The following is a 15,356-nucleotide window of genomic DNA, read 5'->3' on the forward strand; positions in this document are numbered from 1 at the left end:
TATGTTGTATTCCTTTCCTATTCTTTGGTTCAATGAAGTTTCCTGCGCTGCACTCTCTTTTCTCTTGCTTTGCTTGTATCCTCTTCTATGCTTGAGATTGGCTTTGTACATGACCTAATATTGACTCTAGAACCATATTACATAAATGGACAAAAATACCCTTATAAATAATAGTATATATTAAAGGGTTAGCATTGACTATAGTACAACACAATATTACATTTCTTACAAAAATAGTATATATTTTCTTACAAAGATATAAAGAAGCAAGTTTTAAAAGTTTTTAAAATACAAAAGAAACAAAAAAATAGAAAAACTAAACTTAAAATATATAAAAATAATATTTTTAAAAAAAAAATGAACAATATTGCAATATTTTTGTTTTAGCGATATTTTGAAAATATCGTAAGATTTTCCCAATATTATTGGCTGCTTTAATTTCTCAGTATTTCTCACGATATCTTCACAATATCATCGATATTGGTGACTATGATATATATATATATATATATATATATATATATATATATATATATATATATATATATATATATCACTCAGTCGTAAACACACAAATATATATCATACATATGTTAAAAACTGTTATTTATATTTGTGAAAACATATTATAAATACATATTTATATGTGTATATATGTATCTGTGACTGCGAAGAACAGAAATAAGAAAGAAAAGAAAGGAAAAAGGAAAATAAGAAAAGGGAAAAAAGGAATAAAAACAAAAAGAAGAAGAAGTAGTGGTGAAAAAGAAAAGGGTGGAAGGGCGAGAGGAGGAAGAAAAAGAAGAAAAGGAGAAGAAAAAAAGAAAAAGAAGGAAAATAATGGAAAGAAAGAAGAAGAAGAAAAAGAGAGGAAAAAAAAAAAGATACAAGTGAAGGCGGATGGAACAGGAGGAAGAAGAAGAAAAGGAGAATAGGAGAAAAAGAAAAAATTAAGGAGAAAAAGAAAGAAGAAGAAAAGGGGAGGAGGAAAAGAAAGGAAGCAATAGAAGAAAAAAGAAAAATCCTCTTTCTTTTTCTTCTTCTTTTCCTCCTCCTCCATCTTTGTCACTGCAGCCAAGAACACACACACACACACACAGACCCTTTCCCTTTATAATTCCATAAAAAATAATAAAAAAATGTTAACCTGGTTAATTTTCTTTTTCTTAAAGAACATTCATGTCCTCACTGCCTAGGCGGGGACAACTACCGACTAGTCAACCTATTCGGCAAAATATGGCTCTATTGCTGAAACCAAAAAGCCTAGGTGGTGACTCGGTGCCTAGCCGACTAGTCGGCGCCTAGGCACCACTTTTGACAACTAAGATATGAGACAATGCAAAAAACGTAGGCATAAGTAAATAATATGCTAGGTCTAGCTTGAATCCCTAAGACTGTCAAATAACAAGAATACCTTTTGCTGATACATTTTCCTTCCTTTTTCCCACAGTAACTGTACATCTTCAGACAACTAATACTGTGCTTTTTCCTTGATTCTCAATATTGTTTCTTCTTAACTGATCTTGTTTTCAAGTTTTTTTTTTGTGACAAAGTTGAAGAAATATTTGGTTAGAAAGTTATGATAACTCCATTTATTATTAACAATTTTGTACTGACAGACCTGCAAAACTAATAGAAGCCATGAGACAACGATTTCTAGACTCTGGTGGAATCATTTATGAGGGTTGTAGCATATCTACTATACATGTATATGATGATGCTGTGGTAAGTTTTTATAGTGTATATGGGGATATTTTGATAATTTTATGTTGGGCACATTGTGGAAGTAATTGCTTTATATGATTTGTATTAACAATTCAAAACTAATGGTTGTTCTAACTGCTCATCAGTTAGAAGATTGCAGGTGAGCCCATGTTTCATGGTGTATGAAATGTATGCATATGTCTTTGATGGCTCTATTGTAATCTTTGCAAATATTGTAGAATTATTTTAGTTCTTATTATCTACCTCCAGTCGCCGACCCCAATTGTTTTGGGATGAAGGCGTAGTTGTTGTTGTTGTATTATCTACCTCCAACAGTGACCAGCAGATGATCAGAGTCAAATCACATAATGAACTAAAATCTCCATGACTTGAAACTAATGCTTTATAAATAAATTGGGCTGCTTTGTGTAATAGCCAAAACAGAAAAATTGATTCTTAATTAGGATTGCCTATGGCTTTTGTTTTATGGAATATATCCATGTAAAATACAAACTGTCATCTATAAAAACAACATAATATCGGTGTCTTAAAGAGAATCTTCTGGTGTTGGATACCAAATATCAGAGTGGATAATCTCAAATAGCTTCTAAGTTCTTTTTTCCAATAAAAAAAGGAAAATTTTCAAAAAAGCACCTAAAGTTTCAGCAATACTAAAAAACACACCTACGTTTTCAAAATTGTTACATGCACACCTAAACTTTTTTATGGTTAATCAAAGTTGTCATTAAATATGCATTAAATTATGTTTTGATCCTCACCATGCAGCTATGAAGCAGAACTTCAAAATCCCATCAGTCGCTGAAGCAAATTTAATGATTCAGAACACTGCCCCAGCAACAAATCTACTGCCAACAGTTCACAAGAGTGAACCAGACGAACACTAGCTGATAGAATTAAATGATGTGACCCAAATCTTAGCATACGTACACCTATAGGGAATTTCCTCTGAAAACACCCAAATCTCATCCTATGTGCAGCAAGAAGTCCCAATGTCAAGAGCAAGGTTTTTTCCTTTCAAGTGTTCAGTATTAAGCAATTCAACAAAGGAGGATTTGTAATGCCACTGCAAACCACCAATAATAGGGTGAAGATGCCTCTGAGGGTTGGTGCAATCCATGATGAAGGCAACTTCGAGTCTTGGATAATAGATGTTGGGTAAAAGTGAGAAAGAATGGTAGGTGGGAAACCAAGAAAAAAAACTATTGTTCGAGGGTAAATCAGTAACTTTATCTTTTTAACTCAAGTTGGGTTAATGTTAACCCAAGTTAAAAGGACAAAAATGTGTTTTTGATTAATAGTGCATAAATTTAGGTGTGTTTTTGACAATTTCTAAAACTTAGGTGTGTTTTTTATTAGCGCCAAAATGTTAGGTGTGTTTTTAAAGATTTCCCTAAAAAATTGGTAAATATTGTTAGAACTCACGTATGAGGGTCTTTTTTGTATTTTCTCCATTGTGTAGTGTGTTGCAAATGTGTAATATACTAAAGGACAAATATGTAATTGTACCTAATATTTTATCATTCATTATAATAAAGAGGTGACGTCCTAGCTTGAGTTACGACCTCTGGATTGTCTCCCATTCTTTTTCTTCTCTCTTCGTTTCTGTGTAACGAGCCACATAAACCAAGGCACACAGTCTTCACATGGTATCAGAGCAGGTCCAGTTTAGAACATCAGGTCGTGACATTCCTCTTTTCGTTCCTTCCTAGTATTTCTTTTAATCAGATTTGATCGCGTAAAATTAGATCCAAAAATCCAAAATTGCTATGGATGGATTTCAGATCCAAATTGGATAAAAAAATCCAAATCTATATGGATCCTATCTTGAACCAGATCTTAGATTGGGTCCAGATCCATATTAACTTGGATCAAATGGAGGGGATCCAGTCTGATCCAATCCAGAAAAAGCTCAAAAATAGAGGCCAGTCAGTTTAGAAAAATGCATTTTCGGGCCAATCATAATCCGAGTTCGGAAAAACAGATCTCCTACGAGATCTACGTTCCGAGGCAGATCTAACAATGGTCTTATCTAAATTTCGCTTTTGAATTTTGCCTGAATTCAACCTGAATTTTGCTCGAATTTAAAGGTTAAAAACTAAAAATTTCTCAAGTTATAACAAACTCAAAGAGCTCATGTCAGTGGGCTTTGGGCTATGCCCAGACCTTGCTAACGTCTCCTCTATTTAATTAATTTCTTATGATTTTATCAATTTAAATATAAATATAAATATAAAATTTAAAAAATATATTTTATACTTTGAAAATCATGGAAAAATACGAGACATTACATCCAAAGCCCTTTGGGCTTGGGTCCAAGCTTACACATGAATATTCAAAAAACGAATTTGATATTCGAATTCCATTCATTTTCAAATACATTCAAACCATAATTGAGATATATTAAATCAAACTTCAAGTGTTTAATATTCCCACATATCAATAGAGTTTAACGAGTCCAAGAAATGAAAGATAGAAGTGTGGTTCAGTGACTCGTCGCCCATCCGGCCATCGCCAGCAACTGCTAACCATCACCTAAAAATGGTAAAATAAAAGGGGTTAGACTCAAGTTGGATATGACCTGAATCACTCTTTTTGAGTAATTATGTTGCTGGGATGTTGATTTTTGTTGTTTCACGCATACCGAATTTTCCCTATAACCTGATCCTTAATTTAGCAGTTCATGTTAGATATGACTTATATTAGAGTATATCATGCACAATATGATTCTCTATCCAATGATCTGTTCATGCATACTTTGTTTATTTTCCTATATATGAAATGATTTAGCCTATGTTTCTTATACAGATTTAGTTATATGCTTACTATGCTTTAAATCTGATTTTAGAATTTAGTTTGTCATGCCTTAAAGAAATCTGATTGTGGTATTTGGGGCTTTACATACATGTGATTGGTTTTTTGTATGAGATTTGTTTTCTTAAACTTGAATATTTTTTTTAGTATGTCCAAGCGTGATGTCTGATAAAATTTGATTTTTTTGAAATTAGTTATGTAGACCTGTTTTGATGGGTAGGAATTGGGTTTTTCATCCATTTGGTTTAAATTTGATTTGTTAAATGAATTAAAAATTTGATCTGAAAACTAAATTTGTATTATGCAGTCCAAAAATTTGATTGCTATTGAAGGTGTGAAATCTGGTCGGTTATAGACATTTAATTGAATCCGAACTTAATAAGTGTTGAATTTGGCTAGTCATAAAAAGTTTAGATTTTATGCTAATGTGATAAATCTCATGTGCTTGACAACGTTTACATTTGTTCACTATCTATGAATATCTTTGGTGTCATGTCTTGTGTATTGTGAATACTAAATGTGTTCGTATATGAGTGATTATTATTCACCAAAAATTTGCAATGTCATTTAAATTAATATTAAATTATGAAGCGGTTATATATAGACCACAAATGGGCCTTTGCTGGCCAGGAGCACATGTTGCTCATAAAGTAGTAAGTTGTAGATGCATTGCAAAATTTTGTTGTATTGCTTTTAAATTAATTACACTGTTGAAATTGATAGGGCAAGTGTCTGAATTTGTTATTGCATGTTGATTTGCATAATTGTTCTTGTGTAAAGAACTCTTAATTGATTAAGAATGGTAAAAGAGACCAAACAGTGTAATAAATTTTTTTCTTGGTGGCCCTTTGAAAGGGTGAGAACCTAGGATGACAGTCATGGAGGACCGTGAGGATACTAAACGCCGTGTGCATTGTTCTCCCTAAGAACCCGATGTGTGGTTCGTTTTTTCGGCCACGGTTGTAGGGAACTCTCGTCACTTTGCCTAGGGTGGTGTTGTTAGGCTCAACTGCAGTTATTGGTATACCGAGAAAGTGACGTCAATGGATATTGATTTTCTTGTCATCTCGGCATTATGTGATGATTCCTAATGTTCTTATTAATGGTGATGATTATTGATGTCGGTTGAGAAACATGTGTAGAACCCAGTTAATAAAATACAAATTATGTGTTAAGATACCACTTTGAACTACTTTGAACCTCGAGAATTTGACCCGTTTTGAGTATTTGCAGGTTGTATATAAGTGAAAACTTAAATGTATTGCATTTAAGTAGGGACATGCATGCAAAAACAATACTGATAATTAAAGTTTAAAAAATCATTTATGCATATTGCATTGATTCATGCATCCCTAAATGATTAATTTAGCATGAGATTTTTAGGTTGTTTGAATTGAACTGCTTATATTACAAGCTTGTTCTAAATATGTAATGTTTGTTGAACTCTCTTAAACTTGTGTTTGATTTGATTTATGCTAATTTTTTTACTGTTAGATTTTGAGACGGTCTTGTATAAGAACTTCGGTTCTTACCCGTTAAAAATATATATATATATTCAGGTACTGTGGCACAATGATGTAGGGACCTGCTTGTTGGAGGGAGCGAGGGTTATGATGTGGTGGCCCAGATTTGACAGAGTTGAGAGTTTTTGTTTTGGGGGAACATGTTGAACCCTAAATGGAGATTATTTTATTAAATTAAATTCAATATAAATTCATAATATGATTTATTTTATGTGTGGAATGTATGTTGGATTGTGTATATTAAATTCTGTAATGTGCCCCGGATCCCTGGGATATCTTTCCGCAATGTTTTAAAATTATTTATTCGTCTAGATCAAAAAATTCACAAAATTTTTGAGGGTTAGTTTGGGGTCATTACAATTAAAGCATCCACTTCTAAATTTCCCCTAGTTACTTTTTTCGCATGTCACTTGTTCTCTTAACGTTAGAGTTTTCTTTTTCATCATTATCATCAAGAAGTCTTGTCCCATCTGCACAAAGTTGGCTTAGTTTGTTTGTTGCATCACAGGAATAAAGGTTACTCATGACACAAACTGATTCTTGGCTCTTGTTGTAATCTTTGATATTCAGGTTATAAATTTTCCGGAAAAGAAGTTGCTCTCAGCACGTCTTATTATTGATGCAATGGGAAACTTTTCCCCAATAGTGAGACAGGTCAATTTCCATACCCTTTCTTGTTTTGTTTTTCTTATTCTCACATCTGTGTTGATAGGCTTATTGATTACATCAATATCTGTTAGTGTGGATGCATATCCGTCTCTCATGTGGCCCACTCACCTAGATGCACACACACACACACATTCTCTGCCCTTCTTTTGAACTAGATAAACAGTGAAATATCAAAACTTTCAAAAAGGTTGCCATGCACACAGGCATCTTTCAATGCATATTGTACCTTCTAGGCATGTAGATTTTTTTCTTTTGATTATCTTTTTCCAAGTTTCCTGATGTAATATGTTGTGATTCATTGGGCAGGTGCGATTTGGAAAGAAACCAGATGGTGTTTGTCTTGTAGTTGGATCTTGCTCTCGTGGCTTCAAGAATAACAAAACCAGTGATGTTATTTTTAGTAATTCTTCTCTGAAAATGGTTGGTGATTCAAAATTGCAATGTTTTTGGGAGGTTTGTCACCTATATTCCTTATAATGTCAACTTTGGTTGGATGGATTTTTTGAGAGGAAGGCAAGGGTTCTAAGCATGTAACAATGGGTTTAGGGATGTTGCACATTGCTTGCTAAACTTGATAATGTACGGTTCACTTAAGTAATATGTCTTACCCCATAGGCTGGAATACCTATAACTGGCAAATATGGGCCCTAGTTGTTCCTCTTATGCGAGGGGCAGTGAATGTTAAAGAATCAGCTAGCTATGTAGTTATGTATTTGTATTGTTTGGTAAATGGTATTTCAGTCTTTCAATTTAGATCATGTTAATTGGTTATATCCTAATCTATATAAGGACTATATTATAATCATGATATTGTTTTAATGTGTGTGTGCACTACACATACGCACACACATGGGGCACTAACCCTAAGAGTTGTTGGGTTCCCTTTTGGCAAAACATGAAGCCTCTCAGCTCCTTCTTTCCTCTTTCTCAAGCACTTTCCTAGGCCCTAACTCCAAAAAATTCACATGGTATTGGAGTGGGGCGAGATGCAGTCATTTATCAGATCAGATTGCTATTTTATTCCTTGTATTTCTTTCTTCTCCTCTTTATTTTATCCTAGTTTTATTGTCTTTCTTCCTCTGCATGGTTTCAAAGAAAAAACCCGACTGTTATTTCATGAGCCCTTTCAAGGAAAAAAAAATCTTCCATCCCTAACCTATTCAGATCTGATTTTGAGATAAGATCTGATTCTGTCATATACATATCTGAATCTGTCCTTGCATATTCAGATATGATTGTCATCTACAGATCTGAATTTGTGTCTTGCATATTCAGGTATGTTTCTGTTAAAAAAATGATCTGATTCTTGTTGAAGTATGTATATATATTCTTAATATAATGAATATATATTTTCTGTTGTAATAAGTAATGCCCAACAGGGGCATTTTGGTCATTTCATCTTTTGTAAATAAGTCTGTCCTATAGGGACAGTTTAGTTAGTTTTATTTTTTGTTTTTTATAATTGTAATTATTATAGTTTTGAGGGGCCCTATGGTAAACTACTATAGAGTCGTTGGGATAGCTTCCAACGGCTATATAGCCGTTGGGAGCCCCCAAGGCTTCTTGCCTCGTGTGTGAATGTGTATAAATAGGGACACCTTCTCCTCATTCTTTTTATGCTTTTTGCTAACCATATTATCAATAAAGTCTCATATTTTTTTATGTTAAGCCCTTGTAGGCTCTTTGTATTGTCCCTAGTTGACTTGTGATTGTACACATTGAATTGTGCTTTTATATGCCCTTAGTAGGTCCTTATTTATCTTCCGCTAATTTCATTATATGGTATCAGAGCCATAGTGCTCTTGGTCTTGTGGAAAGTGGCCATAAAGTGTTTGTATTTGTGAGAAAGCATCCAAAAGTGTTCATGTGTTCACGGTGCTTGCAAGTGGACATAGTGCAAAACTCAATGGTACCAACTGCATGATGTGGGCCTTCGCTCTGGAGAACCATAGTTGGCAAAGTCGCAACTCGTAGTCGGATCACCCAACCCTTGACTCGCGAGTCAACGGATTGACTCGGTAACTCAGGACAAGTTAGGACTATGCATTTTCTAGTGTTAAGGTATGAAAAAAAATCAAAATTAATATTGTATAATCACTAAATTTAGCACATGACATCAATGACTAAGCTATATAAATATTCAACTATACATAATTGTTAATATTTATGATTTAAAAACATATAATTCTTTTATGAGAATTATGCACTAAAATCACAAAATGTATGAAAAAACACATAAGAGGCATCTTGATAGGCAGTCTTGAATGGGTAACCCAGTTGAGGTTCGATCCATGTCGACTCGGGCGATTCCCAAGTTGTTTCGTCGGGTTTGCTAACTATGTGGGGAACAACCTTAAGGGAAAGAAGCTTTGGGAATATGTGATGGACACTATTCCCGATCTTCATTTCAAGCTCACCAAACTAGAAGGAGGTCAAGAAAAGTCTCTAGAAGGAGATGCTCGAACCAAGGCTATTGAAGATTATCAATCAAAAGTACAAGATTGAGAGAGTAACCATGCTAAGATTATTGCATGGTTTATGAATAACGTTGAAATAAAAATTTGTGCCAATATTACCAAATTTAGAAAGGCAAATGAAGTTTGGTTGTTTATTAAAGCCATGTATACTAAAAAAGATCTTGCAATAAAAAATTAGAACAACCAAGAAAGGGGACATGAATGTTCGTATTTTTTTAGTGCCTTGTTCCCTCTATGGGGTGAATTGACACTTTTGGAACCTAAGTGTGGTGGCAACCGAAGATGTGGAACTTAGGCGGGAACAAATGGAAAAAGATTTTTTTTCAAATTTTGTATGGATTACATCCAGAATTTGAACAAGATCTTCTCTCCTTCATAGAACATCTTCACTTTCTTTAGATGATGTGGTTGCCGAAGTATGCCAAGAAGAAACTCGTCTTGGCATGGCTAAAAGAGGAGATGAAGTGTTGGTCGTGTCTAGGACCGAAAACAATCTAAGACATATAAACCTCCATAATTTGGGAGGCAAAATGGTTCGTAAAATAACAACTATGGAGGATCAAGAAGGATTGTTTGTCACTTTCGTAATGAGCTGGATCATATTAAACTGGTTTGTTCAAAGCTTAAAAAACAAGGTGGCTTTCGTGGAAGAATGTACACAAAAAACGGAAAAAGAAGACAAAAGTGGAGGTGAACTAAAAGACACTCTTTGGCAACTAACTGTGGCACTACAAGAAATGCTGAAATCATGATCTTCTACATCGGGTGCCACTATTGCTTCCTCTTATTCTGGTGAGTGCTAATGGATTTTTGACTCCAGAGCTTCCTTTCATATTGTAATAATCACAAATTTTATGCAGTACATAGAAATTATATTTATATACTATATATTTATTTAATTAACGTGAATTGGGCCTAGGATCCGTTACCGGATCCAAAAGAAAATTATATGTGCATATTAAAGTATTTATATAATAGTAATACTATATAAATAAATAACTAATAATTATTATTATAAACTTTTCAAATCCACCGTTGGACCCAAGTGGATCCAACCCGTGGATCCACTGCTATTCACGCGACCCGGATCCGAATCGCGATCGGATCCAGCATCGCGGGTCGGACCCGGCCCCGGCCCCACACCCTGTAAAATTTTAATACAGTGAGGGATTAAAAAGGGGGGGCAACCCGATATGGGTTGCCCGATAAACATAACAAAGGGGGAAAAACCCTTCCCCCGATATATCGGGTGTTAGGGTTCGGTTGAACCCTAACACGTAAAGAGATGGGGAGGTGGGGGAGCACACCGCAGCCACCGGGAAGGTAGGGTTCCTCCTTTTTCGGGTGGCCACCCTCGTACAAAGGGGGACCCCCGAATCCCTCTTTCTCCCTCTCTCGCTATCCCATTCTCTCTCTCTCTCCTCTACCTCTCTAACCTTTGAATCGCCCTCCGATCTCCGGCCTGCAGCTCGAAACCTTGCAGGGAGAAGCCGACCTCTCCAGTGGTGGTGCTGTCCAGGCCGACTGACCTCCTCTCGTGGCTGCCGCAACGTCTTCGCCGGAAAATGGTAGGTTGCTGTTCCTTTTTCGGGTATGCTATGGGTCGAGCATGAGGTGAGGGTTGTCAGGACACCCTAATATCGAAAAAACAATTTGGGGAAAAGAAAACCTCCGATTTGGGGTCGTGTGTCAACCCCAAACCGAGAACCTCAAATCTCAGATTTGGGGGGGGGGGGGTTCAGATTATTGTGAAAAAAAAATAAAGGAGAAAATACATCTGGTTACCGTGTGTACCATCCGAGAACTATTGTAAATTGTTGAGCATGTTACATTATTGCCTAAATATAACCTGTAACGAGTATGCAATTCTGTTGTTCTGAATATAAAATGTTCTTAGAATCTCAAACAAGATTTAAGTCTATAAGTTAATCTGTTTTATGGGTATAAGCAGGATTGACATGTGAAAAAAAGAGACTTTTATGCAGTTTAGGGAAGTCACGATCTCATCCTGTCCACAATATTCTTGAAATTCATGGGTTATACCTGTGTATGTCTCTTTGGATTTCATGATTCAGTTTGTTCTACTTTATTGAAATTTATGATTTAAGTTGCATACACATTCCTCTGAAATTTCGTATATATATATATATATATATATATATATATATATATATATATATATATATATATATATATATATATATATATATATATATATATGTCACACGGACTCGGCTACGGAGGTGCCGCACCCGAGTCGACATGCCCCGACACGGGTGCGGCTTCGGACTCGGCCCGGACTCGGTCAACGCCGAGTCGGACTCGGTCAACGAGTCAAGGCCGAGTCCGTCCACATTTTGGACTCGGTAAACTTTGACCGAGTCCAAAAATGTCCATTTTTAAGACAAAAAAAACATTTTTTATATATCTTTTTTTTAAATATATAACCAGACTGTGCAATGCAGTTGCACAGTCACAGACTGTGCAACTGCACACAGTCTGTGACTGTGCACAGTCTGTGTGACTGTGCACAGTCTGCACAGTCACAGACTGCATTGCACAGACTGTGTGCACAATCTGTGTGGCTGTTTCACAACTTATGTAAAAATATGTATAAAACACGATAAAAGGTAACCCAACCATTTGAGGTAGCTAAATAAATGTTTTTCCAGTTTAAAAAAATACTAGTTTCACAAGTATTAGAAAAGCTAGCTTAAGAACTACCATAAAGAAATGGGAGTGCCAAATTGAAACTTTCGAAAAAATTAAGGTCATAGTTTTGGCTACTTAATTTACTGCAGACTTGAAGTTTATTATTACAAGTCAATTTAAATTATATCTGTACAATGATAATATCCTTTTATCTTATATAGTTTTGGCTACTTAATTTTAATTGTTTACTAGAATTATTGTTATATATATATATATATATATATATATATATATATATATATATATATATATATATATATATATATATATATATATATATATATATATATATAGCCGAGTCCCCGTGTCCAAAAATTTTGAAATTGCGCCGCACCCATGTCGCACCCGCACCCGCACCCGCACCCATGTGACATATATATATATATATATACATATATATATATATATACATTCCTGTAAATTTTATGATTTAGCCATGTGTATAACCTTTGGAACTGCATGACTTGGCAGGGGTTATATTCTCTTGAATTTCAGGATTTATTCTGTACAAATCTTTTGTGCGGAATATGAAATTTTCTGTACCAAAAACTTTCATTTTTCATAGTTTATGGCTTAATCTAAGTAGTTCTTCTTGCATACAGTAATAGTTGCTTAAGTTCATCTCTGTTGTTGGCTGAAGTTAAATGTGATAGATGGACTGTGTACCAACTAAAGAACCGAACAATGGGATGTGTAACTTGTATATTAAATTACATATTCAGTCGCATATTAAGCTGCATAGTAACTTGTAAATTTAAATTGATGTTTAGTTACATATTAAGCTGCATAGTAACTAGTAATTTAAATTGATGTTTAGCTGCACATTAAACTGCATAGTAACTTGTAAATTTAAATTGATGTTTAGTTGCATATTAAGCTGCATAGTAACTTGTAAATTTAAATTGATGATTAGTTGCATATTAAGCTGCATGCAAATTTGGTGTTCACTGCATAGTAACTTGTAAGTTAAATTGATATTTAGTTGCATATTAAGCTGCCTAATTTATGTTGTTCAACTGCATATTCCTTAAAATGTCCCAATGTTCATTACGTGTACATCATCTAGAAGGTTCAAATGGCCATTAAGATGCTTATTCTCCAATGTTCATAAGCATGTGAAACTGTATATTTTTCTGAAGTACTATTGCCAGACCCTACATAATTGCTGAAAGTATCAAATGCCAAATAAGCTGTATAACTTGTGGAATGTCTAAATGAGAGTGTATTGGGAGAAATGTATATAGTAGTATTACCAAATCTCAAGGACTACTCTGCATGCTCAATAAAAAACACCAACAGTGTCTTTGCTTGTTGGCAGAGCTTTTAATACATGCCACCCTTTTATACATGGAGGTGTTGTGGCAAATTACTATTAAAGAATAAATCAATAATAATAATAATAATAATAATAATAATAATAATAATAATAATTTGATAACCGAATTTATGGGTCAGTTTGTTGTGGACATATGAATGTCCAGCCAGTGTATTGAGGGTCTTGCATAGACCATCGAAGTTATGATGTGAATCCACATGAAAATGAAAATATAATATTATTGCCCGACTAGTTTAAAGGCACGGGGGCATTCGTGCTTGACTGGTTTAAAGGTACCGGAGCACTTTGGGTGGGTTATGCAATCAATATGATAAAGGATTGGGACTGTTCTATACCCTTGGTAAATTGACTAAGGTTGGGAATTCTACTGCTGTGGTAGCAGAAGGAAGTTGGGGAAATGCCCTGTACTTCGGGAAATAAATTAAATGAAAAAAATTAACCCACTCAGATTCAGGCTTACCTTGGAGAGGGTAGGTGCTACAAAACTTCGGGGACATTTGGTTGTTGTTCGAGCGTAAAGCGACTCGTTGGTCCCAGTCCTCGGAGTTGGGGGACCCGGAATACCAATATATCCTAGGTGGTAGCTCTTTGTTCTTCTGCAGAAGTTAGGGATGCATCCTGTTTTGGTTTTGGCCTTTGTGAGTTTCTCTCGGTCACTGGCCGCTCCCTTGGGATTTCAGTCACAGTTAGAATGTTCGGGTTAATAAAACAACTTTGAATAATATACCCCCGAACGTTCTTTTCTGTGATGGTTGCCTCGGCCCGTGTGTACCCACGGGATAAGACAAGATAAACATCAATTAGAACATGTTAGGTATCACCGTGAGTGGAGTTACTAGGGAGACAGGTTTATATTCTTCCAGCATGTTCTGAGCTTGTGATGAAATGACGTCCTGCAATGTGTAGATATGAGATAATCAAATTCGTATTGGGACTACTACACAAATGTTATGCATGACTGTTATTGTTGTTGCAAAACATGTTTTAATTGCTTAATGCCTTACATGTTTAATTGTTGTCGTTGCATAAAATGTTTTAATTGCTTAATGCCTTACTTGTTTAATTGTTGTCGTTGCATAAAATGTTTTAATGGCTTAATTATAACTGCTGTATAATCTGTATGCCTGCTTAGATATATGTCTGTTACTGTTGATGCTTAGTCTGCTTTGTGCGATTCTTAATAGGCTGAAAAATTCTCACATGACAACCACATCACATACTAGATTCATGACATATCTGCATTAAGAGTACAGTCTTTCCTACTTAGACGTGGTAGTCTAATTCCTATAATTTTTATCATTTTCAAGCACAGAGTAGTTCTATGAGCGACGCGGGATGAGGCGCTGACCAAGACTTGATCTACTTGTTCCCTGGCGGTCCTACTTTCTTTCGGATTGAAATTTTTATTTTGAGACTCATAATGTGAAAACTCTGATGTTGGATTCTATTATTATTGAAATAAAAATAAATGGTGTGGTTTGCTTTTACCTTCCTGTATCGTTCTGAAATGCTTAACCCTTGAATTATTAGTTGTTTTCGCTTTATATAAAAAAAAAAAATCCTAAAAAATCTGGGTTAAAATTTCGGGGCGTTACACATATGACCCCACATGAAATAGCCTTATCTGATATATGCATTAACCCAAATTTATCGTGTTTCTACCAACGTGATAACATCTTTAAAAATTAAAAGTATTGAAACTTGAGATTATAAAAACCCTAAAAAAAATTTGTTCAAAAAAATAGAGATATTCCTAAGTTAAATTTAAATATTTTCTCCGCCTCAAATTTTCGAGCTTGGATGTGAAATCTCCTTTTCATTTGAAGGTTGTTTTGTGCAGGATCTCCGGTCCGAGAAACAGATTGTGCAAGACCATAGGAGGGGAGATCTCTATTTCATAGATTCTTTATCTCTTCAAAATTTTTGTACTTATGTCTAAGATAATAATATTGAAACTTGACATAAAAGACTTGGACATCCAAGTTATTCTAAGATGTACCTTTTCCCTTTTAAGAGAAAAAATTGTAATGAAAAAGACGTGTGCAAAGATTGTATACTTGGCAAAATGAAATCTATTCTTTTTCCAAATAGAACTTTCATTTC

General features: G+C 34.8%; 1 protein-coding gene across 1 annotated transcript in view; it reads left to right on the forward strand.

Annotated features, from left to right (window-relative positions):
• Positions 1-15,356, forward strand: part of LOC149818708 (Lycopene beta/epsilon cyclase protein) — a 220,272-nt gene that overhangs the window by 14,230 nt on the left and 190,686 nt on the right. Inside the window, exons 6-8 of the mRNA XM_089985863.1 lie at positions 1,620-1,725; positions 6,630-6,713; positions 7,035-7,181. Coding sequence (XP_089841989.1) covers positions 1,620-1,725; positions 6,630-6,713; positions 7,035-7,181 — 337 coding nt within the window. The remainder of the gene's footprint in view (positions 1-1,619; positions 1,726-6,629; positions 6,714-7,034; positions 7,182-15,356) is intronic.

The sequence above is a fragment of the Nuphar pumila genome, chromosome 13 (assembly GCF_984573655.1).
Source record: "Nuphar pumila chromosome 13, dmNupPumi1.hap1.1, whole genome shotgun sequence".
NCBI classification, from domain to species: Eukaryota; Viridiplantae; Streptophyta; class Magnoliopsida; order Nymphaeales; family Nymphaeaceae; genus Nuphar; species Nuphar pumila.